Source organism: Dermatophagoides pteronyssinus, unplaced genomic scaffold (genome assembly GCF_027571235.1).
Source record: "Dermatophagoides pteronyssinus isolate colony J.1.1.1.1 unplaced genomic scaffold, Derpt_VIB-CSIC_2022.12 sq0006, whole genome shotgun sequence".
In the NCBI taxonomy this organism is placed as follows: domain Eukaryota; kingdom Metazoa; phylum Arthropoda; class Arachnida; order Sarcoptiformes; family Pyroglyphidae; genus Dermatophagoides; species Dermatophagoides pteronyssinus.
The window spans coordinates 2280422-2307587 of record NW_027461530.1 but is presented as its reverse complement, the minus strand read 5'-3'; the positions used below and the strand labels follow the sequence as shown (position 1 = coordinate 2307587).

Here is a 27166-nt window from a genome sequence, read left to right as displayed (position 1 = left end):
ATAAAAATAATAAAATAATCCTCAGTGTGACAATCCAGAAAAAAGCTTCAGATTTCTGATTTATTAATAGAAACACACATAGCACAAAGAACAAAGAACAAAAAACAAAATCAAACAAGGTAATTCTGTTTTCTGTTTGTTTGTACTGAGGGATATTGGATTAACATTTTTTTGTTTGTTTTGCATGTAATATTTCCATTTAATTGAAAAAAACAAATTTGTCAAAATGCCTGAAGGTTATGACCAAAACAAAAGATTTCAATTGTTCCATATGGAACAATACAAGGTGTTCCATAATAGTGATCCATAATAATAATTGATGACATTACTAAACATGGTTGTCAACAACAACAACAACATTAGTAACGATAATTTCATGAAAATTTTGACATAATCCAATTATCATGATCAATGAGATTCGATAGGAAATCAACAAAAAAAAAAAACAGAGAAAACGAAAATGTTTTCAATAACATGTTTTTTTTTGTTGAAAAAAAAGATCATCATCTGGATCTGACCTTCGTCTTTGTCTTCGTCAACATCATGATCAAAAAGAAAAGAAAAGAAAGAAAAACAAACAACACTTGGCTCCCACACTTTTAGTTGAAGAAAGAAAGAATAATATTCTCTCTCTCTTTCTCTTTTTTTGATTTTCTATGGTCAAAATTTGTTAAAAAACATTGATGCTAACTTCACTGTGTGGAATGAGAAAAAACATTATCGTTATCATCATCCGACGAAATACAATTTTTTTGTTTTGACTGCTAACAACAACAACAACGAGCGAACAAACGAATGGTGAACACATCAATTTCCTATGAATGTCGATCACATATAAATTCATTTATTTCGAATGAATGATGTCCGAACATTTACAGAAACAAAAATTATTATTATTATTATTATTATTATTATTATTGTGGTTCAAATTGAACGATGCAATAACAACAACAACAAAATCCAATTGGAGAGAGAAGCAAGAAAGATTAAAACTCAGAGAGAGAGAGAGAGAGAGAGAGAGAGAGAGAGAGAGAGAGAGAGAGAGAGAGAGAGAGATAAGGAGAAAAAAAAGAAGGAACCAGTTTCTCGATATAAAAACCGCCATTATCATCACCACCACCTACACACTTTTACGAAGAAAAAATGAATGTTATAAAAATATGACACATTAGCGGTGGCCATCATTATTATTATTATTATTATTCAGATAAATATTTTTATTTTTATTAGTATTTTTATATCTAATTTGAAGAAATATAAGAAAGAAAGAAGAAAATTACATTACATTACATTTTGAAAAAAAAAGAAACTATCATTATAATAATGGTTATTATGATCAACGAATATTATTATTTATCAATAATAAAATGACAAAAATTATGGAAGTGAGAATCAATGTTTCTGTCCAATGTGTGTGAATATTAGAATCTCTTGTGTTGCTTTTTGACATAACATAAGAAAGAAAAAACAATGTTAAAGATTACATAGGCTAATTGAATATTTATTGGTTGAAAAGAATCGAATATTTGATCATTTAGTTGCTGTGTGATGATGGTGTGTGTGTGGAAAAAAAACATACGAGAAACATGGAAAGATGGATATTTCAATTCACTAATGATTCAAAAATGTTGTAAATTATGTTATTATCGTGATGTGATTACTGAAATGAAATGAAATGAATGAATTTTTAATTAATTTATGCTTGTTTTTTTTTGTTCAAAAAATTGAAATTTTTAAAATTTTAAAAAGAAGCAAAAATCAATATGCGTGTGTGTGTGTGTTTCATCAATATGTTTCAAAAAAAAATTTGATGGAAAAATCATTATTATTCGATGTTTTACACATAAAGAAAAGTATTGCACAGAAGAAAAATCTCTAGTTTTTACTTTAAATAAAACCGCATCACAGTTTTTTTTTGTTTTCTGTTTATGTTTTGAATATTTATAAATTTTTTTTGTTTTTGTTTGTAATCATTTAATAGTTAGTTTATTATTTAACAATGATAATAATTTTATTAATATTTATAATTTATAAAAACAACAAGAAGAAGAAGAAGAAGAAATGAATTGAATTCTTTGTATTCGGGTGAAAATCTTCGGATGATTTTAATTTCAAACGAAACGAGGCCAGCAAATCGATAAATGAATCGGAAAGACTTTATTTTCTTCAACCAAACAAATGAATGGAATGAGTCTGTGTGTATCCAATATGGTAAAATGTTTTTTTTGTTTTGTTTGAATGAATCAGATGGATCTAATAAAAGTTTTTTTTATTACTATCATTTTCTGAATTGAAATGAAATGAAAAATCTACAATAATAAATAAATATTTGGTGCCATTGAAAAATAAATAAGTATGCATTGTGTGTGTGTTTGGTGTGTGTGTGACACATTATACAATTATGGTAAAAAAATTTATTTTATATAACCGTATTCGGTGGATTGATTGGTGGTGACAAACGAACGAAAACAGATTTTCCTTTTTGAAATGACAATCAATTTTGTTTTTTGAAAATCGCAAATAACGACATGGACGAATCTTTCTGGCAAATTTCTGTCGATGTTGTTGTTGGAATTTTTCATGTTTGAATCAATTTTTGCTGTTGTTGGATAAAATTATAATGAAAAAATAGGGCGGAAAAAGAAAAGAAAAAAATGTTTGTTTTGACATTGATGGAACAACAGAAAGTTTTCAGGAAAGTTTTTCACTTCAAAAGAAAAAGTTCAAGTGTTTTTTTGTTTCTGAATTGCTGGAAATTTTTTTTTGAAATTGAAATTTTTAACAGCTTCTGAATGAATGAATGAATGTTTCCAAGTGTCGATCATTTTGCGAATAAGATTTGTTTTTTTTCAATTATAAATTAGATGAAATAATGATTATATGTGTTGAGTGTATGCAGGTTGTCAATGTATATCGAATAATAACGTGAATAGATTTTTTGACATTTCAAAACAGAAACAGAGACAGAGACAAATGCCACACACAAGCACAAAAGACAAGATGATGATGATAGTGATAATGATGATGATGGTAAAATTTAATCAAATAAAGATCAAAATGAATTGAATGATTTAGTTGTTGTTGATGAGTTTGACGTTTTTCTGTTGAGTTGGTTGAGTGTTTTTTCTTTTCTTTTTTGCGATTTTCTTTTGCGATTTCCTACTTTCTTTCTTTCTTTTCTTTTAGGAAAATATTGTAATCACTTCACGGCCAGCACCTCTAGCCAATATAACACGTTCCAAACCTTCAGTAAGTACTTCAATAAATTCCATATAATTTGTTTCACTACCTGGTGTCATTTTTCTTGGTATACCAGGCATATTTATTATAACCAATTTTGATGCATGACTTTTATTTATAATATGTTCATTTAATTTTACTGCTGTATGCCTATATATATATGAGAATATGAAAAACAAGAAAATGGAAAAAGAAAAAAGAAAGGGTTAAAAAACGTGAGTTGAATGATTCTATTCGATATTTTTTTAATCAAAATGATTGGTTTTATATGGAGAATATTTTAATTATTTATTTATCATCGAATCGTCGAATTCTAGAATCTGTATTTTCTATTGTAAAAATTACTTACATTCTTCGTACATTCAATTCATCTGGTTTAATTGATTCGCTTGAATTAATAACTGATAATTCATTACCATATGCTTGTAAAACTTGTGTTCGTTGTTCCATTAATACAGTTCGTTCATATGTATAGGCGCTAACATCTGTGTTTGTTTTGTTGAAAATTCAATGACAAAATACAATACAATCACCAGCAGCAGCAGCAGCAGCATTTTCAGTCATCATACGGACAGGAATGGAAATGGAAAAAAGAGAAAAAAGAAAAAAGTAAAAGTAAAAGTGAAAATCATTATAATTAGAACAAACATTTCGGAAAATTTTATTCATGAATGATAATTGAATATTATTCATCTCAGTCGAATGAATGAATGCATTTTGATATAATAAAAAAGTTTTTTTTTCATCTAAAAAATTCATCTATTTCCGTATCAGAATGCCAACAACAACAACTACAAAAGCAGTAATAATAACAAACCTGTGTCACTCATTTCAATAACTTCAACCGAAGCTTCTATCCTCAGATGATAAAGAAATTTTTCCAAATCTTTTTTCATTTGTACAGAATTATCTTCTAATTGTGCTACGGTAAATACTCGTAACTTGCACGATTTCCATGTACGATGTTGTGATAGTACATAGGCCAATAATATGAGCTTTTTTCATTTAGTTTAGTTGACGAGAGAGAGAGAGAAAAACCGAAAAAAGACAAAACGAGAAAAGACAAAACGAAAAAAAGAAAAGAAATTTTATTAGGTTTGTGATTGACAGCAATTTACAGTGGGGAATTGTTTTTTGCTTTCTTTTCTGTTTGTTTCTATCATTACTTACCAAACCACCATCATGAACAATCCACCAAATATCAATATTTCCACCTAAACGATCATTATTTTCTGGCCACATATTTAAACCTTTTGCAACAATTAATGCAGCATTTGCTGATGTTGCATGTCGTACAACGGATAAAAATCTATTATGTTTATCTCTAGATGTTGAATGACGCCATTTATGTGGCCATGCCATCAATACGGTATTATGTTTTAAACCACCTAAACCAGCTGTTTGTATTATATGACTTAAACCTTGTGTAACATCTTTAGTTATAATAACTTCAGCAAATCCTTTAACTTTTTCTTTATCCATTGAATGTCGTAATGATTGTTTAGCTGATTGAGCAATACCGGATTCGGTTTCAAAATTTCCATTTAAAACACTTGTTATAATTGTTAAACCTTTGCCTGCTTTCAATTGTGAAGCAAAGGTTAAGATTTTTGGATTTTTTAATTCCAATGTATCGGGATTCAATTTCACTAGACAAAGTAATTGTGGACGCCAATTTTTGGTATGTGGAGGACCTAAGTTCCATGAGAGAAAAAGAAAAAGAAAAGAAAAGAAAAAACGTTGTAATTTGATATTGGTAAAATAATGTCATTTCAGCGGAAAAAAAACAAACCTTCTTCCAATCTTAATAATGAATAACGTGCAGCACTTAATGCTAAACCACGTATACCATCACCCCATTCTTTTTCAGCACCACGATATTCAATATATTTATAAATAAATGCAGCTAATGCCATTGCACATAATGTATAAATCCATGATGATAAAAACATAACCAACAGGCAAAGAAATATACCGGCTAATGATATTGACCAATGATAATATTTAAAACGTGGACGCCATGATGGTGTACGTAATATTGATTGTACTGTACATGCCAAATTTAAAAACATATAACACATTAAGAAAAACATTGTTAATACTGGTGCAATAAAATCAAGATTTCCAATCACTAGAATCAAAGGAAAGAGAAAAAATGAGAACAGATCGATAAATGATGATGAATTAGTTGATTTGCATAATTCAAAAAATCAGTGCAAAAAAAAACAAAAAACATACGAATAGCTCCTTCAGCAATGGCCAATGAAACAGCAATAGCAATAACTGGTTCACCATGTTTATTAACATATTGTAATGGATCTAAAAATGGTATAATCTGATCTTTGGCAATTGCTTGTAGTAAACGTGGTGCACCGACTAATGATTGTAATGCAGCACCAAATGTGGACAATAATGCACCGGCTAATATTATTGTTGGATGTGGCCATGATATTAATGTTACCTGTGAGCGAAAAAAAATATTTGATAAGAAAATCGATAATGAAAAATGATCAAATCACATTTCATTTCATTTAAACTTACAGCCAATTCTTTTCCCAGTGATTCACCAAATTTATCACGAATAAATAATGGATTGTATGATGCGCCAAATAAAAATATAACGGACAAATAAACAAAACTTGTTGTTAGCTGTGCAGCAATAGTACCTAATGGTATTGCTTTTTGTGCATCAGCTAAATCACCACTACGATTACTACCGGCTAAAATACCCGTACAAGATGGAAAATATATTGATACTAATATTGCAAACGATGTACTAATATCAACAAAAACATAATTAAATTGTGCCATCCATGATTTATTTTCACGATATTTTCCATTATCATTACTGACTAGATCATCTTTTTCACGAAATTTTGGCATAAAATTATCCCAAAATACACCCGAACTAAGACCAGGTATTGCTTTTTCCAATTTTATTGTATGTTGATTTTTTATAAAAAAATCATCACATGTACCATCATTTGTACCATTCAAGTTACAAAATACATCACGTAAACCTTCTTCAGTACAGGTAATATTATTTTTTGATGATAATATTCTACCACCAATTGTACATATTTGATATTTATCAATACCTTTTGTTTTTTTTGGAAAAAGAAAGTGTTAAAAAAATCATGCAATAATTTAAAATTGAAAAAATAATTACCATTATAATTGACAAAAATACCCAAATAAACACTTAGAATGGAAACCAAAACACAAAACAATGCGACAGGTGCAAATTTCGATACAAATCGTACACCGATAAATACCAATATACCAATAATTATTAAAAATATTGTACCATAAACACGTATATTATGATATAATATACTTTTATCGGCTTCAAAATCACCAAACAATGCTATTTCTGGTGAAATATAATTGAGCAATATTTCTACGGCACCAGTAATGTACATCTATGTTTTTGGAAATAGAAAAAACGAAATGAAAAACGAAAAAAGAAAACGAAATGAAAATGAAAAAAAAGAATTGAAAATGATCATCACTTGAAGATTATTATTATAGTTTTTTTTGGCTGGTTGATCAATGGAATGTTCTTGTTTCAAGTAAAAAAAAACGGTACAAAAAACCGTACAAAGATAGATTGATATGATTATAATCTTCACATCTTTTCTTTTCTTTTCTTCTTCGATGCAACTGAATGAACAACATGGACTGGACAATAGTTTTTTCCCTATAATAATAATCATCATCAATATTGATAAAAGTGCTGGACAGCAGCGAAAAGTGAAAAAGAAAATCAATCATGAAATAAATATCGACCACCATCATCATCACTACACACAATATATTTCGTGTAAAACTCGAAATAGGAAAAAATCGATAAATTATATTTTTTTTTCCTTCGATAAAATAATAATGATGAGGATTTTTTCTTTCTGAGAAAATTTGAAAATACAACACACACACACATGTGATATATTGGAACATAGATTCTATCAGAACACACAGAGAGGTAAGTAGGTAGGTGGGTAGGCAGGCAGGCAGGCAGGCAGATAGACAGGTATACCGAGAGAGAATACCAAGAAGTTCAATGCAGGTTAAAACCGAAAATAGAAAAAAATGCAATGCAGTGAAGCAAACATTTATTGTTATTCGATTCAGTTTTGTTGTTTTGTTAGTAATGAAAAAAAACTAAAACTAAAACCACTAAAAATCATATAAAATTGTAGAGAGAAACTAACCAAGACAAATTTCTTTCAATCGAAATAAAAAATTTGTCTATTCTTGTCTTCTTGTATTCTGTTTGTCTATTTTTGCCAAATCTAGTGATCCGAAAACTGAACGAAACTGAAACGAAAGAAAAATCCAATGAAATTCAAGAATCAAGAATTTCGAATAAGAAAAATCATTGCTGGAAATTGCAATTGAAGTAGAATCGATATATATTTCTCTCTTTATTCGACAGAAATTCATTGATTCTTCGCTTTCTTTCTTTTAACATTTCAATGGAGAGAAAAAATTTGTTTTCCCAAAAAAAAACTAACTAATCTCATTCAAACAGAAATTCATTAATTTTTTCTAATTCAAATCACGCAATACGAATGAATGATTTTTTTTTCGCAAACCAAGGAAAAATTCATTGTTTGTTTCAACCATACGTACATCCTTTCAGATCGAATCGTTTGAAAACTAATTTCGATCATAATAAAAGAAAAGAATGTGTTTGAATGTCGTTGTCGTCATCGTCGTCTAATGATAATTAAACATCACCAAACTAATTCGAGGTGATGAAGAAAAAGAAAAAACTTTGAAATGGGGAAAAAATTTGCTCAATAATTCAATATTGATTAAGGGATTCTTCTTTTGTTTGCCTGAAAAAAAACAAGGAACCAGGAAAAATTCCGGAAAGGAAAATGCGGATGATGTTTACCGTAAACTTTTCACAGAAAAAAAACCATTCCGAATTCAGTTGAAACATTCAGGAAGAAAATGAAATTAATGGAAAACGAACGAAAAATTGTTGAAATTTTTTTTTGTTTTGTTTTCAATTTAATAAATTGGGTTTTTTTCCGGTTTTCCCTTTTGGCAAATAATTTAAAAATAATTAACTCTTCACTATTCTATGTGGGGAACTTTTCATCGTTGTTGGTTGGTTGTCAGAACTTTTCATTTTTCAATTTTTACTTTTTAAAATTTTTTCAAAAACAATCAAAAAAAACGACAACAACATTCAAATTGCGAAACAAACCTAGGCTACTTAGTAACTAAATGATAATTTTCAAATTAATTTTCTGTTTTTGTTTTGTTTTCGTGAATAATTTATGTTGGAAAATAATGAAAAACATGGAAATTTTTTTTAAAAAAATTTGAATTTCAACATTTGTTTTTTATTTGGTTTTTAAATGTTTTTAAATAAAAATAACAAGTAATACTTACAGCACCAGCAACACAAGTACCAAGAAAAAATAATACACCAACAGCGCCACCAAATTCTGGACCAAGATTACGTGAAATCATAAAATATGATCCACCTGCAGGTACAATACCATTAGTTGCAACAGCGCTTAATGATATTGCCTTATTATTGAAAAAAGTTGGTTGGTTTGATTGTGTTAATTTCATTTCATTCATATGGCGTTCCATTCCATTCCAAAAAAATGTTGACAAATATTTGAACAACAAGATGATGATAAAGTTGATGGATGAAGTAATGAAAAAGAAAAGAAAAAAATGTAAAAATAGCCGAAAAAAAATTAGTATTCATATAACGGTTTAAATAGTGGAAAAAACGTATATATAAATCAAGCTTGTTTAAACACACAAAAAATTGTTATGCATAATTCAGAATATACACTCTCTCCGGTCGGTCGGTCGGTCGGTGTGTGGATATAAATTAAATAATCTAAAAATGGTATCAATAAATTATAAATTTGAAAACAAAAAAACAAAAACTTTGCACATTTTTTCTTATAATAAGGGTGGTCAAATTTAGTTAGGTTGAAACTGGTCGGTCGTTCGGTTAGTTTAGTCATATATAATTCGGTTTTGATGATAATGACAGTTGAAAATTTCATTAATCCTGAATGTTTTGTTTGTTTGTTGAAACAGTGAAAAACATACAGTGTGTTTTCATTTAATTTCATTCATTCAATCGTTTGTTTTTCTTCCCTCAAAACACAGAGAAGAAATGACAGAATTTTTTTTTCTCTCCATAATGATGATGATAATAAAAACTGACATGTTAAATGTCAAAATATAGATGCCCGAACGGGAAAAAAGCAGAAATTCCCAAACACCGAAAACAAAAATATCGCTCTAATTAATTGTAAAATGATGATGATGATGATAATGAATGAGACAGGCGAAAAAAACCTAAAACCGAATCGATGAAAATTGTTTGCTTTTTTCAATTTCATTAATGTAAATTTAGACATTTTAACAATTTTTTTTTGAAAATGATGATGTGATGTGACTTATACAAAAAACTTTCACATTGAATCACACAAAGAATCACATAAAGAATCACAAATGAATTCGTGTTAAGAATACGATAATGAGGCATCTTTATCATCATTATCGCATCGTACACAGAACACATTCCGAAACATTAAATTCAATCAAAAACATGAATAGAAAAAAAAATGAATGAATTTTTTTTTATGAAATCAAATCAAACCGAATGAATAGAAAAAATCATTAAAATTGATGATTGACAGTAGGACAAATGTGTAATATATATAGCCATTAATGTATAGCCACGAACAATCATCACGAACAAAATCAAAAAATATGAATGAAAAATTATTGACCATTGAAAAAGGTATTACATTAGTGATAATAGTTGATGATTTGTAAAATGATTGAATCATTTATTGGCGGAAAAAAAATTTTCTGACAGCTATTAAACACGATAACAAAACGAAAAAATTGGAATTCATTGATGGAACAACAACAACAACAACAACAACAAATTTTTTCTATTCAATCAATAAATATGACATTCATATCACATATTTTCCTTCCTTTTCTTTTCTTTTTTGGATAATGATTTCAACAACAACAACAACAACAAGAAAATTGAACAACAACAACAACTGACCGATGGCCAAAAAAAAAAAAAAAAATTTCATGATAGAATTGATCATCATAAGAGAAGTGAAAGAAGTGATTGTGAAATGGAAAACTAATATGTTTTTGTTTTTTTTTGGTTCACACATGAATTATGTATGAAATGTTGTTTTTTATTTTTTTTGACGCCATCCAAACAAAAGAAGAATACTAACAACAACAACAACAACAACCAACCTTCGATAAGATAATGATGAGAATGGAATGTTAATAAAGGAATTATATTACCCAAAATGAATGAATGAGTTGGAATATTTATCGTTTTCTGGCCACTCGGTTCTTCTTCTTCTTCTTCTGGTTGTTCAAAATCATCAATAAAAATGTTGAAAGGACTACAATGGATTCCGGGTGGGGGGGAAATCACAGAGGAACAAAAAATTAAAGCAAAACTTTTAACGAATTCCGTGTTTAATATGAAAAACAAAAATATATTCAAATCGTCGACAACAATAAAAACAAACCGGCCCTTTTCAGGAATTCATTTCGAGAACAAAAAAAAAGTTTAGAATTGAATCTTGGAATAATGAAGAATATTCCAAGTGAATTCAATATGGTGTGTGTGTGTGTGTGTGTTTGTCAATTCATTCGGGTATTCCGAAGAGGAAAAAAAGAGAAAAACCCGTTTTTCTTGCATTCAAATAGGAATCGAATGAATAGAAAATTAGGGAATTTTTATCTCATTACAAACAAACAAGTTTTTTTTTATTATTTCCCATTATTATTATTCATGTAGGAAATTCTTATTCAGCAATTATAAACAAACAATATTCTTCCCTTTCATTCCAACTATTCAATCTGAGAATGAAACCGAAAAAAAAGACCTGAAAACGATTAGATTTTTTCACTGAGAAGAAGAGATCTATATCTTCCTGTTGTTGTTGTTGTTGTTATAAGTTGTTGTTGTTGTTGTTGTTTTTACAACACTAAAAAATTGTCAAGATCAGCAACAACAACAACAACAACGTGAACAACAACAACAATTGATAATCGACAATAGATTGAGCAATGATTTTCGTTTTATTCGATTCGACATTTTTTTTTTTTTGTAAAATGTTTGTGTTTGAAAAACAAATTACGTAAATATCACATAACAGAACCAACAAACAAACAAAAAATCCAGAATAAAAAACAAAAACCAAAAATCCGGATAGATAACAACAACAACAAAATTAATGGATGTTTGTTTGTTTGCTGGTGTGTGTGAGCGATTGGTACAAAAGATTGGATGCCCGATCGAACATTGACAATATATTTGAGAAAAACATTACAGCATTGATCTTTTTTTTAGGCAAAAAAAACAAAACTAGGTCCAGAAAATAATGTTTTTTGGTTTTGGTTTTGCTTGAAAATTTTTTTTTTGAACACAGAAAGAAAACAAATACGATTATAAACATGATATATTCAAATCTGAAATGAAGAAAAATCAAAATCAAAATCAATAAATAATTTTGTTTTCAAACAAAGAATTGAAAAAGATTGAAATTTCAAAATTCAGAGCAGCATCACTGGAGAATGACACAATTTCCGTTGAATAGATTTATTTTCATTTCGGTCGGTGATGGGGGGATGATGGAGGGAAACACAAAATGAATATATTATTTTCTGCCATTACCAGAAGGAAAAAACGAAAAAAGAAATTGAATTTTCATGTCCAATTTCATCGCAAAAACATCATCATTACATTCTTTCATTATCACCACATAATATTCTTGTTTCGAATTCGAATGTTTGCGTGATCATCATCATCATCATCATCATCCGTGGTACACACACATATAACGTATTAGGTCATGTTCATAAATAATGTTTCACAGAACATTCGATTTGATTGAACTAAAAAAAAAAAATGGAGCAAAATTCAAAACTTTTTTGTTGTTTGTTTGTTTTTGTTTTTGAAGAATATATGAAAATGATAAAGATGATGGACATTATTTATTGACCAGAAGAAAAGAAAGAGTAACTTTCAGGCATAAAAAACTTTTGAAAACAAAACAAAACAAAAAAAAAGTCCACTTTATCAACTGAATTCATAAGCAACTTTACTGAACAAACTTGAAACATTTTTCATTTTTTTTTTTGTTGTTGTTTGTGAAAACTTTTTGAAACTTTTTTTCCCCGAACAAAGATAGATAAAAATCATTGAAAAAAAAAACCGGAAAAAAATCTGCATTTCAAATCGCAAAATCATCAATTTCGAACCCGATAAATACCTGATATATTTACCTGCACTGGAAAAAGAAAAAAAAAATTCCAATGAATAGTTGTGCTGAATACACAAACAAACAACAACAACAAAAAACTATCAATATACCAGAGAAAAGATTATTATTACTTTTGATTATTAATGATCTTGATGACATGTATTCTCAACAACAACAACAACCAACAACAACCAACAACAACAACAACAAAAATCATCGAAAAAACCAATAGGAATACTAATGAATAATGAATGAGAAGCAAGCCAAAATCATCAAGAAGATCAAATAACAAACGTCATCGACAGAAGAAAAAAAAATGAATCGAAGATATTCCAGAAAAGAAGAATTTTTTGGTTAAACAGCCGATCAACGTCATCAACGTCATTATTATTATGTTTTTTGAATAATAACATTAACTATTTTCGGTGACCCTTTCATTGATTAGTATTCTCTCTTTCGCAATTATCAAACCAGAGAATAAAAAAATCTCAACGAATCATCCCTAGAAAATAACCCTAGAATTAAATTCATTAATGAATTCTACACACACACACACACACCGCACACACAAACACCGCACACAATGTAACGAAATTTACCCGAAAAATAAATACCCGTATAATAATGGTGGACAAATTAATCGGCTACATACACACAAACACAAAACACAGTGACAGACAGATAACGAATTGAAAAACAAAAAAAAAACCAATCATAAACACGCAACAACAACAACAACAACATAGTATGATGGGTAGTGGCAGTAATAACATTCCGAACCAAGCAATTATCGAAAAAGACACAGAGAGAGAGAGAGAATCTGACCAGTCAAAAAAGTCAATAGAAAAAAAAACATTTTCAACGGTCAAGTTGAATGTCAACAACAAAGCAAAATGACAATCACAGATATCAAAAAAAAAAAAAAAAAAAACGACAAACACAGAGGATAATATAATGATAAATCTAAACATTTTTTGTTTGTTAACCCAGTTGTTGTTGTTATAGTGAAAGGAAAGAAAGAAAAAAGTCCCATGTTTCCCAAAATAAAAAAAAATCGGTCGTCAAATCCGATATTTGATCAGATAAACAAACAAACAAACAAAATGTAAATATCCGGTTATCCGCATACACAGAGAGAGAGAGAGAGAGAGAGAGAGAGAGAGAGAGAGAGAGAGAGAGAGAGAGAGAGAGAGAGAGAGAGAAACTTATCTTGACATCTCACCCTGATAATGATATGAAAAAGATTTTATGAGGACAGTACAAAAATTATCAAACGAGAATAGAATATTATCTTGGAATGAATTTTTCTGAACTGTTGTTTTGGTTGATTACCATCATTATCGTTAAATGTGAACGCAAAAAAAAACATCAAGATGAACATGAAGGCAAGCAAACAAGCACGAAAAGAAATTTAACATTTGTTTTCCCGGGACGGATATTAAATTACATGCACATCTAACACTTAAACACACACAGAGGCAAAGAAAAGTTTCTGGCAAAAGTTTTTATCAAGGTTTTTTTTCTCGCTTTTGTTTTTTAAGGTTAAAAAAACAAAACAAAAAAAATGTAAAAGATAGTGCCACAAATGAAATGAAGAAACCTTTTTCCATTTGAATGAAAGTTTTTCTGTTTTAAAATCCAGAAAATGATGATTTTTTTGAAAATTTTTGAAAATTGAAAACAACCAAAATGGGAAACTTTTCAGGAAACTTTTTTCTGGAAAATATTTTTTCTTTTTTGGTTACCACAATTCTTTTCAACAACAAAAATTGTCAATTTCCAATGATGATGAAAAAGTCGAAAAAAATTCTGGATAATTCACCATGGAAAAAAAAGCCAGAAAAATTCAAACAAATTTTTTTCAAACATCTGTTTTTCCTTCATTTGTTCGTTGTATTTACGTGCGTGCCTGACTTGAAAATTCTATGTGTTTGATAATCTAATTTAAAATTCCAAATGTCAATTTTTTCCTCAAAAAGTAAAAAAAAGAAGTAAAAAAAATGCCTCAAAAGACGAAAATATATTCCATTCATTTCATCGCTTATTCGATTCTTTTCATCGCTTTTTCTTTTTCCTTTCCATTCATTTCATTATCAATGTCTGTTTGGTTTGTTTCCTTTTTTTTCTGTGAATTTTATGATGATCATTTTTACCCTGACAAACAAACGAAATAAAATTCTGACATCATTTTTTTTTTGTTTTATTATCCATCATCATTTACAATCAATTTCTTGGTTTCTTTTCCTTTTCTTTCTTTTTTGTTTCGGTTCATTTCATTTCATTTTTGCAAATTTTCTCAATCCATAATGGTACACACATTGAGAATGCACACAAAATGAATGATAAAAAATGATATTATTAAAGGACCAAAGCAATAGATATTGGTCATGCAAAAGCACAATATACGCGCAAGCGATCCAAAAGGATCCAAAAAGAATCCATTTTCAAAAAACATTATATATCTGTATGTTTCAAACTACACACACAACATACATACAAAAAAAACTTTTGTAAAGAATCGAAAAATTCAATTCTCTACACTGTTTCTTCACACAATAAATGACGGAATGAATTGTTTGGCTGTAAAGGAATTTTTTCTATTTTTTTTCAAAGTTTCACTAGATATTTCGGTTATAAACCATTATTGTTTTCTATTTTTCGTTGGTGAACGATGAAGGAAGGAAAAAAGACAGACTGAATTCTCTTCCCCTCTCATTTTTCAGAAAAAAATATTGAAAACAACAGCAGCCTATATATAACGATGATGGAAAAATTGAACAGACAATCCATTTTGGAAACATAGTTCCATAGTTTCTTTTCCATAGACACTGTTGAGAATTTTGTTTGTTTTTCTCATTCTTTCATTGGCAATATGAATGTTATATAAAAATAATGGTTTTCAAAAAAAAAACTTACCGTACATAATGTAACCGAACAACATAATAATACGATAGCAAAATAAGCCGGTACACCGGCCGTACCTGTCATCCATGCCATACGTATAAAAATTAAAACACCAAATATATTCTGTAAACAAGGTAGATAAACACCGGTCAATACACCAAGATTAGCTTTTGGTTTTGGTTTGATTTTCGTTGTCGTTCCGGTTGCTGAATCTGTTGCACCCGGTGCACCTGGTTCCAATTCAATCGGTTGTATTGCATCATCATAATTAGCTAAACGTGATAATAATGATGATACACGTTTATCTTCATCTTCACTAAATAAAAACATTTGATTACGATCATATAAACTTTGTTCATTATCATCTAGAATGAGAGAAAAAAAAGAGAAAAAAAAAGAATTACAAATTTACAGAATTACAGAATTACAAACTACAAAATTACAAATTTATAAATAAATAAATAAAAAACGATTAATTATAATCAATCATTTAGCTATGCTATGTAATACTAATATATTATGCATATTTCATAAAGAATTCAAAGAATTTTTTTGGGGGTTGTAAACATCACTAATTTGGTTGTGGTTTGTTTTTTTTCGCTTCTCTCTTTCATTAACAAACAAACAAACAAATGAATAATTAAAAAACATAACTAGAAACAAAACTAGAAAATCCGAAAAAGCACGGAATATTCTCTAAATGAATTGAAATATAAACAAACAAAATAATATGTATGTAAACACCTTCATCAGATGGCAGTGATACAATGAATGGTGAAACAGCGGATGAATCGGCTGCATCATCAATACTTTTTATTGCTATTATTTGTCCACGTTGTTCATCATCATCATCATTATCATTTTGATTTTGATTTCGATTTTGATTATGATTTTGATTATTACGATTCGGTGTTGATTCATTTGATTTACGAATTTCATCTTCATCCACTGCGCTTACTTCAAATTTAGGCATACTACGATTATTTGATGATGATGATAATGGTGATGTTTCATTGATGGATGTTTTTGGTTCCATTTTTTTGCTGAAACGTTTCACTTCACAGATTCTATTTTGGAACAAAATTTTTTTTTCTCGAGAATTTGTGTCAATCAAAAGCACTTGATTATTATTATTATTATTATTGAGAAGAATAATACGAAGAATCGATGAAAATCATTTGAAAAACAAAAAAAAGTTAATCAAGCGTAATTCTTATTCTATGGAAGTTATGTGATTGGTTTTTATATATATGGCTTCGTTCGGTTATGAATATGGAAAAAATGAATCACCAAAAGAAAAACTTTCACTATAAAAAAAGATTGATTTATTGATGGCTGACTATTGGCTTTGTAAATTATGTGATTACGTTTTTTTTATTCGGTTGAATGATTATTATTATTGGTTGACCTTATTGAATGATGGAATTTCATTGAGCATTATCATTATTCACAAACAGAAAAAAATCGATAAAAAAAAAGTAAAAGCAGAGAATCGGACAGGCCTCCTTTGAAAAAAAGGTGAAAACATTCGTGGTTGGAAAACTGAAAACTGTCGAGAAAAATGAGAAAAATTCTTTCTTAGATATGACCCATTACTACATGACAAATTTCACATTTTGAAATGATGATGATGATTGGAAGCGAAGAAGAAGAAGGAAAAAAACGATGACAACGATAATGACAATTGAGATCGATATTCTCTTTCTTGGCTTTCAACTTTGAACAAAACAACAACAACAACAATAACAATTTAAAAGCTTGCTTTCAAACCAGAATTTTGAAATTTTGAAATTTTTTTTTGAAAAAAATTCCACGGAAGAAACAGAAAATGTTCAGAGAGGGAGAGAGAGGGAGAAAAGAAAGTTTTATTGTCTTCACCGGCAACAGCAGCAGCAATGAAAAAGAGTTCAGATAAAATTGACAGAATATGGAAATTCTTGATAAAGAATTTATCGGTTTATATAATTATCATCGAGAAACAAAAGGTAACGATAACTGGAATTCAACATTCACATTCAAATCGATTTCGAAAAATGAATTTTCAAAAAAAATTTATTTTATTGCACTCGATTCTTGATTCTTGTTTGTTATTTCTTCGATGAAATATGATATATTTTTCGATTCAAGAATTTAATGTTGTTGTTGTTGTTCTGTTCGACGACTGAGAAAAAAGCTGTTGATTTATTCATTATCATATCATGTCAGAAAAGTGAATGAAAACAGAAAACAGAAAAGTTTTCCATTAATTCAGATGTAGTGCACCAGGAGAATGTGAAAAATGCTTGATAAAACTTTCATCATTTTTTTTCAATGTTATTCCATTAGACATTGCATAGACGCACACACTTAACACACATAACACACACAGATGGATGAACATAGAGAGAGCCTCTAGGGCAAGAAAAAAAGTTTGCTTTTAGTGTTTGATTCTGATGATGATGATCATCAAAAAAGATTTGTAAATAATAATCATCACCTCACAAACCACCACTACTACATTATTTTTTTGCTGGATAGAATTACAGAATTCTTTTTCTTTACAGAATTCTTTTTCTTCTTTGAAATGAATCGTCGTCGTCATTCAACTAAATTCATTATCATCAATGTCATTATTTTCAATGATGATTTCGCACACTTTACAAACAAAAATAAACTCCAGCAAAACACACATTCAAAAAAAAATGCAAGTTATTTTCAACAACAACAAAATCAAGATCAATTCATCGATTTTGAGAAAAAAGTTCATCAAACTTATTACACAACGATGATGATGATGACTGGTTAAATGAATTAACAATGAATGTTTTCTCTCGTTTTGTTTCAATCAATGTTGATCATCAAAATAAATTGATCACTTTTGGAATAACAGAATGACTTGGAAAATTTTAGAAAAACTTAACACTGCGTTGAAAGACTGGGTCTTCTTTTTTTTTCTTGATGATGAGGATTATGATGATGAATAACGGAGCTAATTTTTTTTTTTTTGAATAACAAAAAAACTAAATCAGATGCAAAATGAAGAAGAAAAAAAAAAGATTTACAATCTTAACTGAAGAGAGCAAGAGATGATAAATATGAAGAAGAAGAAAGATTCATTCTATCTTTTTTCCTTTATTTATTCTGGCTTATCTGGCTTATCGTTCAAATCGACTACCACTTTTGTTTTCATTGTTTTTCACCCCTTTTTTAGGCGAATCAGCGAACCAAAAAGAACTGGTGAAATTTTTTTTTCAGTCGTCGTTTGGTGAATATAGAAATAAATTATGTTGAATATATTGCCGCATCGTTTGTTTCAATTCGTTTTTTCAAAAAAATAAAAATTTTTCCCTTCACATCATACATCTCTCTCTCTCTCTCGTTTTGTTGAATGCAACTTTGAATCAAAAAAAAAAAGCTGGGAAAAACGAAAATCTGATGATTCTGAATTTTTCTTTCAAAAAATGAATATTTTTTTTTCGGAAAAAAAAACTAAACAAACACACAGAACACGAGGACAATTCTTTGATAAGTGTGTGTGTGAGACAACGAGAGAGAAAGAAAACAAACCGACAAACACACGGGCGCACAACCAGAATATCAGCGAAAGAAAACACAAAGAATCTGAATTTTATTCTTTATCAAGATAGAAAACAAGAATGATGATGATGGTTTAGTTTGGTTTTGGTTTGGTAAATATATTTGCCGAACACAACACATCACATATCAAAAATAATATTGCACTGGTACCAAATTTATGTAACCGACGAAGAAGAAAAAACAGCAGAATCTAGAAAACGATTCTAGAGAAAGAATAAAATGATCATCGTGTCATTGTGTGTGTATGCATGGACCGAACGATGATTAAGGAACCAAATGAATGAATGAAATGAACGAATTCTGAAATGATGATGATGACAACAACAACAACAAAGAATGAAATAAATAAATAAAAATAGGAAAATAGGAAAACAATACAGAATATATATGGAATATATATTTTTTGTTTGTGTTTTTGTTGGGTTGGTTTGGGTTGAAATAGCAACAAGAATAAGAGAGAGAATCGAGAGAATTTTGGATTCCATGTCAGTCACCAAAAAAAAAGTGATAGAAGTATAGAAAAATGTTCGGAAAAAAGAATATTCTTAGCTGGAATTGTTGGCTCATGCTTCGTTCGTTTTTTTTCCATTTCTTTTCTTTGTTGTTTTCACTACTAAAGTCTACCGTATACTGTGTGTCACACACACATCACAGACCATACACCCAGAATTCAATGTAGTAGAATTTAACAACAGAATCCAATAGTGGTAGTAGTAGTGGTAGTAGAATTGAAAGAAAAAAAGAATCAACTGAGAGAAATAGAATTTTTCTATCAAAACAACAAAACAATAACAATAACAACAATAACAAACTGAAAAAGAATCGCATATATAGCAATTTCGTTATCATCATCATTATCATCATCATAGAATCGAAGAATATTGGCCTGTCGTTTCGTTTCGTGAAATGATACAACCAAAAAAAAAAAAAAAACTTCAATGCGCCGATATGGTGGCAATCGGGTAAAAAACTGAAGAAAAAAAAACTCGATCAACTTAGCATCGAATCTCTTTTTTTTTCAAGAGAAAAAAAAGTTGGTTATTACCACTATGTCAGAAGAATATTTTTTCATTTTCATTTTTTTTTACCAATATTTCATAGACAGACATACACACACAAAGAGACATTGATCATTATGATTTCGAATGCAGTACTTTTTTTTCTCAATTCATTCATTCATTCATAGAATGAATCTTATTTCGTTACTTTTTGTCTGGTTTTTTTTCTTTGCAGAAAAATACAATCCGACATCATAATGATGATGATGATGATGTTAGAATGGTAATTATCACCCGAATGAAACTGAAGAAAAAAAGAAAGAAATTTCCATTTTCAATAACAGTCCATTTCGGTATCCGGAACAATGAAAAAAACTTGAAGGAAAAATAACAGAAAAGAAAAAAGATCAAGAATATTCTGTTTGTTGGTCTGAAAAATACAGAATTTTCTTTCAGAATGAATTTCTTTTTTTTCTACTAAAATCCACAAATCAAGGGCATAGAGAGAATCGAAATTGTGTGTTTTGTTTTCCAAATTACAAATTGGATTTTTTCTTTTTCTTCTTTTTCTGTAAATTGGATTTCGCCCTGAACATTTTATATTTTTCAGCCAAAGAATCAATCGAAAAAACCAAACCAAACCAACTTCAGGCCTATATTCACTAATTAAAGTCGATCATCATCATCATATTGACCACCAAGCCAATTGATCAATCAAACAAACCGAGAGAGAGAGAGAAAAAACTTTCTTTCGGTCATGTTTTCTTTGCTTGCTTGCTTGATTATCAAATTGAACATTTTCGGTTTTTTCGTTTTTTGTTCGGACATTTCATTCGGTCTCTCTTTGTGTTTGTTTCTTGTTTCTAGCTAGCTATTCTCAATCGACCATTAAAATGATTAAATTGAATTGAATATCATCCAGCAGACAAAGAAGCAGAAGCAGAAGAATCTCGAATTCTGTTCATTTTCCATTATCGTTATTATTATTGTTACAAAATAACCAAAGCAAACTAAAGCAACTCTGAACACAGTGAAGAGAAATGTTTAAAATTATAAATAGAATTACCAAAAAAATTACAAAAAAAAAAATCGGAAAATAATATTACATAATTTGATTAATTAGAAAACCAAAACCAAACTAAAACCAAACATAAAATTCTCATTTGGATGTTATTATTCAGCAAGAAAATGAATGAATCTCCATAGAGACATTCATTTCATTGAATGAATGAATGAATGAATGAAAAAGTTTCATTTGAAAACATTCTCTCTTTCTTTTTGGAATTTGCATTTGAAATTACCCACAAAAAAAAACTTTTTTTACATATTTTACAAAATTCGAATATCGTGTGTATCGAATCGATTGAAAACTTTTTTTTGATTCAAATCTTTAAATGATACATACCATTCGTTGTAGTGGTGGTGGTGGTGGTTGAACCATATCTTTTAAACATTTTTGTTGTACGTTGTTTCATTTTTGTTGTTGTCGATGATGTTGATGATAATGGTGATGTTGATGATTTAATATCAACATTTGGTAATAATTCTGTTGATTCATGATTGATATTTTGTTCAATATTGATTATTGATTGATTATTTCTGTTGCTGTTGTTGTTCATCGTCGTCTTCGTCGCCGATGATGATGATATTGCTGATGACGTTGATTGTTGTCTTGTTGGCGATGATGTTTTAACGGACGATGAACCAATATTATCAAACAAATAATCATTGACAGTGTCACCACCACCACCACCACTATTGTTGTTGGCGACCATATCATCATCATCATCATCAACATTATTTTCAATTTCATTAACAATTGCCAAACTATCTTCCGGCATACTACGACTAACTGTAAAACGGCTCATGATTTTTTTTGCTGCTGCTGATTTTTGTTCGAAATTTCCAATGAAATTTTTAAAAATAATAATTTTTCAAAATGGAAAAATGGCCAAAAAATTATTAATCACCAAGAATCGAAGAATCGATCAATCATTCGACGATTAAAACGATTATAAGTAACCTTTGATCTTTAATTGATGATGGCAGTGGATGGATGGATGGATGGATGGAAAATTGAATTACGAAAATTGTGAAGGAGGGAAGACAACCAAAGAAACGAAAGAATCAAGAATCAAGAATCGGTCGGTTGGCGGCGGTGGATGATTATAAAACAAATTTGACGTTGAAAAAACAAGAATAATGGATTGGATTCAAGTTTGACAAAACACCGGGTTTTTTTTTGTTAATGAAATTTTTGTTTTTGTCATTTAAACAAAATCAATTGATTGATTGATTGATTGATTGACATATATTTCATTCGATTAAATTGATGTTAATTGGGAAAATGTTTTTTGCTAGAAAAACAACAAAAACATTCTTCAGAAGAGAGAGAGAAAAAAAACAATCGATTTTTCAATTTACAAAATCAAAAATCAAAATCAAATGACAATGACGAAGGTGATTTTTTTTGATTTCAAGCATGCTGCTCAACCATCAGCAGAAAATCTGCAAAAAAAAAAAAAAAATCCACATTCGAAAAACAAAGGCTAATGGCCAAAATATACGACTCGAAAGAAGCAAGAAAAATTGTTTATCATCCATCCATTCAATGATAGCAATATTTTCTTTCTTTTTTTCATTATCAAACAACCGAAAAATCATATAAAAAAAAGATCCATGCAGACAGCTTTTCTTTCTTTCCAAAAATAAACACACAAACAAACAAACATATCGAGCTTGAGCTCCCCATACATCTTGGACACTCCAATAATGTTTATGTTTTTCGGTTCAGGTTCAGTCGTTTGTTTCTTCGTTTGTTTGGTTGGACTTGATGATATTCCTGTATTCAGTTTTTTGACAAGCATTTTTTTCAAAAGAGAAATGAATGAATGAAAGAAATATCAATGCCCTCTATCGGTCGGATTTTGTTTTTTTTTGTTTTTTGAAAATTACAGAATTTTATGGAAAAAAGAAAGAATTTTAGAAAAAAAAATCGATTCAAATTGTTTCTAGTCAAGTCTTTTTCCGTTGTTGAATGAAAAAAATGTGTTTTTTCCCGACCAAGAATCAAGGACCAAACGAAAAAATGAAAAAAAAATCGACGGGCCAATAAAGAAACGCCAAACAGCCAAAATCTTATCGATCTAAAATTTGTTTTTTTCTTTTATTTTTTGATGCAGTATTTATTCGTTGTGTGCAATGGAATTGAATTGAATCCACTGTTCTGAACTCTTTGTTTTTTTTTTTGTTTCCTACTTGAATCTTTGGTTATAAGTTTGATGATGGTGATGGTTCATATTCTTCGATACACATCAAACGATACAAATAATTATTCGCTGTTGTTGTTTTGTTTCCTTCGAATTGGGAAGAGAAAAAAAACCCTGAGAACATCATCATTCTTGATAAGGGAAAAAGCCAGCATCTTTTTCTTTTCTATTTTTTTTGGGTTGCTGCCACCATCATCAAACTTGAACATACACACACACACACAGAGAGAGAGAGAGAGAGAGATCAAGAAACAGAATTTATTGTATAACGATTCTTTTGATAGGCAAAAAAAGTGTAATAGGGAACAACAACAATAACGGCCAACTACAGAATCACATCATACAGAATCTAGAATGAGAGAGAGAGAGAGTTCATAGGATTCTCACTCATTCATTCATTCGAGAGAGTCGATTGGTTTTTTTTGGAGAATATTATATATTGGGTCTGGATTCTGGATTTTTCTCTCTCTCTCTCTTTGGTCCACGCCAATGCCACTAAGGATGTTTTTTTCTAGTTTTTTTTGGGTAACAATTCTTATCATAATTTTCTTCTTTCTTTCGTTGGTTTCCAAGATTCTCTTCTTTTTTTTCCTTTGGTCGGTCATTTTCACTATACTTATTCCATTTTTGTTTTTTCATTCATTCATTCATCAGATTGATTGACTTGACTTGACTTAATTTTTTTGTTTCTAGTTTACCAAATTCATTTTCTCAGAGATAGACAGATAGATAGAAAGTGATGTGTAATGAGTAATGATTCGAAAAGATTCTTGTTTTTGGAAATTTTTTCTTGTTTTGTTTTTGGCCTTTTTTTGGCTAGAAATTTCGTTTCTTTTTTTTCTCCTATAATGACCATCAATGCAGAATCCAATTGATGGTTTTCACTGTTGTTTTTGTTGTTATTGCTTGCTCATAATTCTACCTTTTTTTTCTCGAAATAAAATCGATTTTCTTCTTCTTCTTCTTCTCGCTGGTTTCTAAATTATTATTGCAGTTTTTCGTTTCGTTGTTTGTTTCTGCTTGAATCTAATGGAATTAGACAAAAAGAAAACAAAAAAATTGGAACCAGACCAAAAAAAAACGCAAAATCAAAATCAATCGAGGAAATTGAATCAGGAACCAAGAACCAGAACCAGAACCAGAACCAGAACCAGAAAAACAATAATAATCATAAAGGGAATAATAATTAGATTTTTTATAATCTAAATGAATTTTATCAGTTCCTGATTAATATTTTCAAAAAAAAAGGATTATTATTATTTTTTTACTGGATTCTGTTAACTAACTAATTTCCCTTTCTTTTCTCTCTCTCGGTTTGTCAATTGATCCGGGAATTATTATTCTGATTATTATTAGCAAGGCGTAATGATTTTTAATTTACTAATATATCATGCTGTTTTTCTTTCTATTATTCCTGGATGATTGATTATGGCAGTTCATTTTTTCTTTTTTTTCTTGTGATTAAAATTCACAAAAAAATCGCAGAATCCAGAATCCAATGAAATTATTTAGTTTGATTCTTCAACACTAGATGGTTGTCGAAAACGTGGTTACGTACTATATTGATGGCCTGATCATGTTTTTCGATTGTTTTCGTTTTTTGAAATTTTTCAAAATTCAACGGTTTTTTTTGTTTGTTTTTGTTGTTATTTTTCAATTTTCTGAATCATCTTTTGGCTTTTTGATCTTATCAACAAAAGAAATGGATATCAATTTTAAAAATATTTGCATGAAAATTTTTGATTTTACCAATGATAATAATTTAATGGAAAAATTAGAAAAATATAAAAAACTTGAATTAATTTGTGATCTATTTATGACTGAAGATACTGTTGAAGAAAATATAAATATTAAATATCTTTTCCCCGATATAATGGATATAATTAAAATGAATTTATTTCGTTCATTAGGACCATCCAAATTACAAAATGAATTAATCAATTATGGACATGTATTTGAAAAATATAATTCTACATCAGATTTAAATGATCATTTGAATATTGTATATAAAATATTGAATCTTTCAATACAATTTTTCAAAAAAGATTTCGAATATACACGAACGATTTTTGATGATTTATTCGTTCAACAATTATTGGAATTGATACATAGTGATGATGAAACTGAACGAAATCATATTTCATCTATTGTTTGTTTGATTTATCAATATATACCGACAAGACGTAATATTATCGATAAAATCATTATACAAAAATTGAATGATATTATTTCATATGATTCAATCGAAAAAGTACATATTCATTTAGAAAATTTACTGTATATTTATCGATTAATGTTGAATCGAGATCGTTCAAATTCAGATTTAATTGCCAAACAACAACAACAACGACCATTTCAAATGAATGCAATCAAATCATTATTATTATCATTACATCGTTTACCATATCTTTATTATTATTATATACCATTATTTACATGTACGATAAAATTTATGACTAAATATCCGAATGAAATTATTGATTTTATTCGTCGTTTGTTTAGTTGGCGAAATTTATCATCATCATCATCATCATCATCATTACATACAACAATATCAATGTTAATATTGGCCGAATTGAAACAGGTATTGAATTTATTATTGTTGACCATCAATAATAATGATGATGGCTCCAACATTAATAGCAACAAGGATTCAGAATCGATTTTTTCAAGAATAATACCATTAATAATGCCATTTTTAATAAAAAATCTACAATCATTAAATGCTGAATTAGTACATACAACATTAAATTTATTATGTTCATTTGAATATCAAAATTATTTTGATAAATTTATGTCCATTGATTTTAAATATCGATTATTATCAATATTAAATAATCAACAATATATAATCGATTGGAATGATCGTGTACATGTTCAACAGGTTCTTTATGCTTTATATTTACAAAAATCCAATCAAATCATCGAATCGAATAAAATAATTTTGTGATTCTTTCTTCTTTCATTTTTTCAACCCTTTCTTCCCTTCTGACCACTTAAAATAATAATTTTATTTCAATTTTTTTTTATTTTATGTTATTTCATGTCGATTTGTTTGTTGTTGGAAGAAAAATTAATAAAAAATTCCCCCTGCATATTGATTTGGTGTTTGTTTTTCTTCATTTCAAATGGCGATTTTTGATTTTGTTCAAGTTTTTTTTCTTGACATTCCATGGTCAATAAATGAATGGTTGAAAAAAAAATCGATATCGAAATTTTTTTTGTCATCAAAGGATTGTAAATAATTTATGCATAAAAAATTTTTTTTTTCGAAAATTAACTGTTAGGCCATTCAGCATATCTTATTTTTCTTATTTATTTGAAATAAAAATTATCCTTGAAACAAATTCACTGGATGATGATAATGATGATGAACGCAGATAATGTGATTTTAGAAATTGAAATTAGTTTTTATTCTTTTTTTCTTTTCTTTTTTTTGTCATTCATTTCGAACAGCAGCTACAAAATGCACCTGTTGATGAAAAAAATTCCAATGATGATTTTTGTTGTTGTTGTTTCTGGGTGGATCATTGTCACTTGGTCTTATTGAAAGAAGAAAATTTCTTCTGGCAAACTGATGAAACTGATGATTTTTAACCATCATCATCATCATCAAGTATTCAAAGAGTTATTTTTCAACAGAAAAAAATGTGATGATGGTCGTGTCAAAATGATTGATAATCACTGATTATTATTCAACAATAATTTTAATGGAATTTGCCGTTATTTTTTTTGTTCACTTCCTATAGAAAAACTCATTAGTTTCAATTCATTTTTTGAAGTTGTTGTTGTTTTTTGCAATCAACTTGGTTTTCAATTCATTATTATGCATATATTTCATCATCATCATCCAGTATGGTCATGTGTGTTTTAATGATGA

General features: G+C 28.8%; 2 protein-coding genes across 3 annotated transcripts; one reads left to right on the top strand and one right to left on the bottom strand.

Annotated features, from left to right (window-relative positions):
• Positions 1-1184: 1184 nt before the first annotated feature.
• kcc (solute carrier family 12 member kcc) lies at positions 1185-22397 on the bottom strand. Of its 2 annotated transcripts, none has more exons than XM_075820168.1 (11): positions 21423-22397; positions 15456-15808; positions 8647-8787; positions 6410-6662; positions 5782-6338; positions 5479-5701; positions 5033-5371; positions 4411-4934; positions 4058-4235; positions 3590-3725; positions 1185-3390 (listed from the first exon to the last, which is right to left on the bottom strand). In XM_075820168.1, exons 1-11 carry the CDS (start codon positions 21883-21885, stop codon positions 3183-3185), a joined length of 3375 nt encoding a protein of 1124 aa, XP_075676283.1. In that variant the 5' UTR covers positions 21886-22397; the 3' UTR covers positions 1185-3182. The 2 variants fall into 2 exon arrangements, with proteins under 2 accessions (XP_075676283.1, XP_027199839.2); XM_027344038.2 differs by lacking the exon at positions 21423-22397 and adding an exon at positions 16188-18150.
• A 2493-nt stretch (positions 22398-24890) lies between these two features.
• Positions 24891-26370, top strand: LOC113789177 (uncharacterized). The gene has a single exon (XM_027338673.2). It carries the CDS (start codon positions 24989-24991, stop codon positions 26234-26236), a length of 1248 nt encoding a protein of 415 aa, XP_027194474.2. The 5' UTR covers positions 24891-24988; the 3' UTR covers positions 26237-26370.
• Positions 26371-27166: the final 796 nt, after the last annotated feature.

What these genes read in the sequence shown, in the direction of transcription:
- kcc (XM_075820168.1), bottom strand. Translation starts at nt 21,885, where the DNA reads ATGAGCCGTTTTACAGTTAGTCGTAGTATGCCGGAAGATAGTTTGGCA. An exon ending in GTTCGGTTACATTATGTACG is followed by an intron (nt 8,788 to 15,455) that starts GTAAGTTTTTTT and finishes TTCAATAATAAG; the next exon opens with GCAATATCATTAAGCGCTGT. An exon ending in CATTGCTGAAGGAGCTATTC is followed by an intron (nt 5,372 to 5,478) that starts GTATGTTTTTTG and finishes CTTTGATTCTAG; the next exon opens with TGATTGGAAATCTTGATTTT.
- LOC113789177 (XM_027338673.2), top strand. Translation starts at nt 24,989, where the DNA reads ATGGATATCAATTTTAAAAATATTTGCATGAAAATTTTTGATTTTACC.